Genomic DNA, 2,962 nt, shown 5'->3' with positions numbered 1-2,962 from the left:
GGAAAGAAATTAGATGACAAGGTGCTAGAAAAAGGTATCCATTCCACCACATTGGATGTTGGGAAGCAGAATCCATGTTAAACTATGCATCATGTCCTACTGGAATCATGGTCTACTTTATTCCTCTATCACAGGAAAATGTTTTCTTATCTTCTTTTGTTCAAGAGCTTATCCACAGCCAGGCATGCTGACCCTCGCCTGTAATCCCAGTGGTTCAGAAGGCAGAGGCTGGAGGATTGCAAGTTTTAAGCCAGCCTCAGCAAAAGTGAAGAGCTGAGCAACTCAGTGAGAAACTATCTCTAAATAAAGTACAAACTAGGGCTGGAGATGTGGCTCACTGATTGAGTGCCTCTGAGTTCAATTCGTGGTATGCACCCCAGCCCCAAAAATAGATTACCCAGTTACACTAGTATAAAATACTACCATCTATTTCCTCTAGGTTAAATAAAAGAAAGTAAAAAAGAAAGAAATGCAAATGCAATAGAGAATCAACCAACTCAGGAAAATGTATACACTTCTGATTTCCAGGAATGGCATCCTTTTATTACTCTACTGCAGGACTCTAATGTCTTTGGGCATACCACTTTGTGTCTGTAACATTTCAACTCGACTCCGCTAGAGACAACACTTAAAACAATCTACAATCTATATGAAGGGGAGGAAATGCTTAATTTTACAAAAATTTTAAAATAGGAGATCCCCCTGATTTTATTGTCTCAACACATAAAGGTAACTGCAATTTAGACATATAAAATTTAAAACACACAGACACACAAAACAAAACAGAGGTAAACAGAATGTAAAGTAGTGAGATTCCACCACAGTGACCAAGATGCATCTGGAGTCACTGGAAAACAACAAAAAAAGAAGGACAATATAGTATTTTAAAGTACCTCATTTTTAACCAAGATGAATATTTTCAACACAATACCTGTACATTTCCATGGAGTTCTCTGCAATAGAATCACTGGCTTCTTGGCACACATTTGAGGTCTTCTTTGGGCAATGTATCCAGCTGAAAGATGTCACCAACTTCCTCTCACATTTCCACACTGGTGCAAAAAAAAAAAAAAAAAAGTCTGATATTCTACTGAATAAACCTTGAAGTGGACCAAACACCATACTTTGTTCCATATTTCAAAATTAGCAAATGCAATTTCAACTCAAAAAGTATTCATTATTAGGGAAAAAGCAAGCATAACCTCTTACACACACTGTTGTAATCTAGGACTGACATTTCCTAGATCCTCATTTCTTTAACACATGCTACTTCACATTCCTTAGAGCTGTCAAATTCATTCTCATCCAAGCTGAATACACATCCCTGCTCACATGGCAATGTGAGCATATTTCCACCCACACCATGCATCAGCAAACATTTAGGTTTTCAATAAAAACTTAGGCTTCGCCATTTTGGAAACTGCTTAACCCCTGTGGGCTCAGTTTTCTCATCTGTAAAACAAAAAGTGCAACAGGACTATCTCATGGTTTCCTGAAGTCTAATAAAGGAACCGAGTGCACAGGCAAGCCTGAAAGGTGGCTTGCAAACAATACATTTTAGCGACAAGGCCCAGGCACTGGGAATCAGTCCATGTCATATATCGCATGGGGCCAAAGGCGATCTGATCCAACTCTCTCCCAGGGTGGAACCTGGAGCCCACAGGACCGAGCGCCTTGCTGCCTCCCTAAGTCACTGCTCTCGCCGCTGCTCCACTAGAGACACCTTCCTATGTTGCACTGCTTCACTTAATGCTTGAAACACCGGAGGGTCTCCTGGCGCTCGCTGTCAGCCAGGAGCAGGAAGAAAGCAGCAGGGGTTTCGAGGCTGGAAGTTGAGGAAGAAAGAGAGAGAGACGCGCGAGAGAAACAAGGTGGCGGGTTGCCGGTGGCCGTGAGTGGACACCGAAGTACCTGGAGGCGGCTCCTCTCCACGCGGCCTCCCTCGCCCTGGCGGAGGCTCCTCCTCCGTCGCCCTCCACTCTGCAGGGCGCCTGCTGGCGGGCATCCTCTTCACCTGGAGTCCGGGTCCCAGGCGAGGCTGCTGCGGCCACGCCGCCCTGGACAGGACCCTGGAGCCGAGACCACACCCGGCTGTGAGCGGAGTCCCCGCGGAGGACCCGCCCTCGGGAGAACCGAGGACAGCGCGGGACCGGGCGGCCTTCGGTGGGGAGGCCACCAGGCGGGCCTGAGGGACAGGCAGCCGGGAGGGAGCCTGCGAAGGCGGCGGCAGCGCCCTCCCGGGTCCCACCCCGTTCCCAGGCCTGGCGCGGGGGTCTCGGCGCCGAGTCCGTGGCCGCTCCCGCCCGCTCACCTTCCACGCTGCCCGCCGGACCTGCGAGCCGCCCGCAGACCCACCGCCTGGGCGCGACCAGGTGCCACTGCGGGTCAAAGTTCGCGCCCTGGGCTAGGCCCCGCCCCTCCCGTCTCCGTGGCGACGGCTCCCCGCGCTTCCACTTCCGCCTCTGCCTTCGGGGGCGGTTCCCCAGGGCGCCCCGCCTGCCCAACCATCAGATCAGCCGGCCGACTCAGGGTGCGGCAGGGTCGGGCCTCCTGCCTGGACACAAACTCCGTCGGGGTGAGTCCTGCGGCTGCCTCATCGTGGCCACGACCGTGTGGACACCCCGACGCTCGGGTTCCCATCGGAGCAGCTTGTCAGTCAGGGTGGTGAGATGGCTGCACGCGACAGGTGCCTGGAAGGGCGCCTGCCAATCTGCTGGCTGTGCGGGGACCGCCTCCAAGGCCTGTGGCACAGCCAGGTGCTGGGAGGGCTTTCTTGGGCATATGTTGTCAGCTCAGCCCCAGCCTCAGGTCGGAAGTGGGACCTTCCCTCAAGCAGGCACGTCTCTCTGGGTAGCACTGCCCAGCGGTGGCCCTGTACTGACAAGGATGTGGTAGAAAACGGACACCGTGCCAGGGTGCTGGCACTAAGCACCTAGAGAACCTGCACCAAGACACAGCCAGG

At 52.2% G+C, this 2,962-nt stretch overlaps 1 protein-coding gene across 1 annotated transcript; it reads right to left on the bottom strand.

The window, feature by feature from the left end:
• Window positions 1–574: 574 nt before the first annotated feature.
• Window positions 575–2,640, bottom strand: LOC124963543 (uncharacterized). Its single transcript, XM_047523285.1, has 3 exons — window positions 2,506–2,640; window positions 1,912–2,404; window positions 575–1,052 (listed from the first exon to the last, which is right to left on the bottom strand). The coding sequence occupies exons 1-3, from the start codon at window positions 2,638–2,640 to the stop codon at window positions 901–903; spliced, it is 780 nt and encodes a 259-aa protein (XP_047379241.1). The 3' UTR covers window positions 575–900.
• Window positions 2,641–2,962: the final 322 nt, after the last annotated feature.

The sequence above is a fragment of the Sciurus carolinensis genome, chromosome 13 (assembly GCF_902686445.1).
Source record: "Sciurus carolinensis chromosome 13, mSciCar1.2, whole genome shotgun sequence".
NCBI lineage: Eukaryota > Metazoa > Chordata > Mammalia > Rodentia > Sciuridae > Sciurus > Sciurus carolinensis.
Note: the sequence above shows the minus strand (reverse complement) of the source record. Positions and strands in the feature narration are given on the sequence as shown.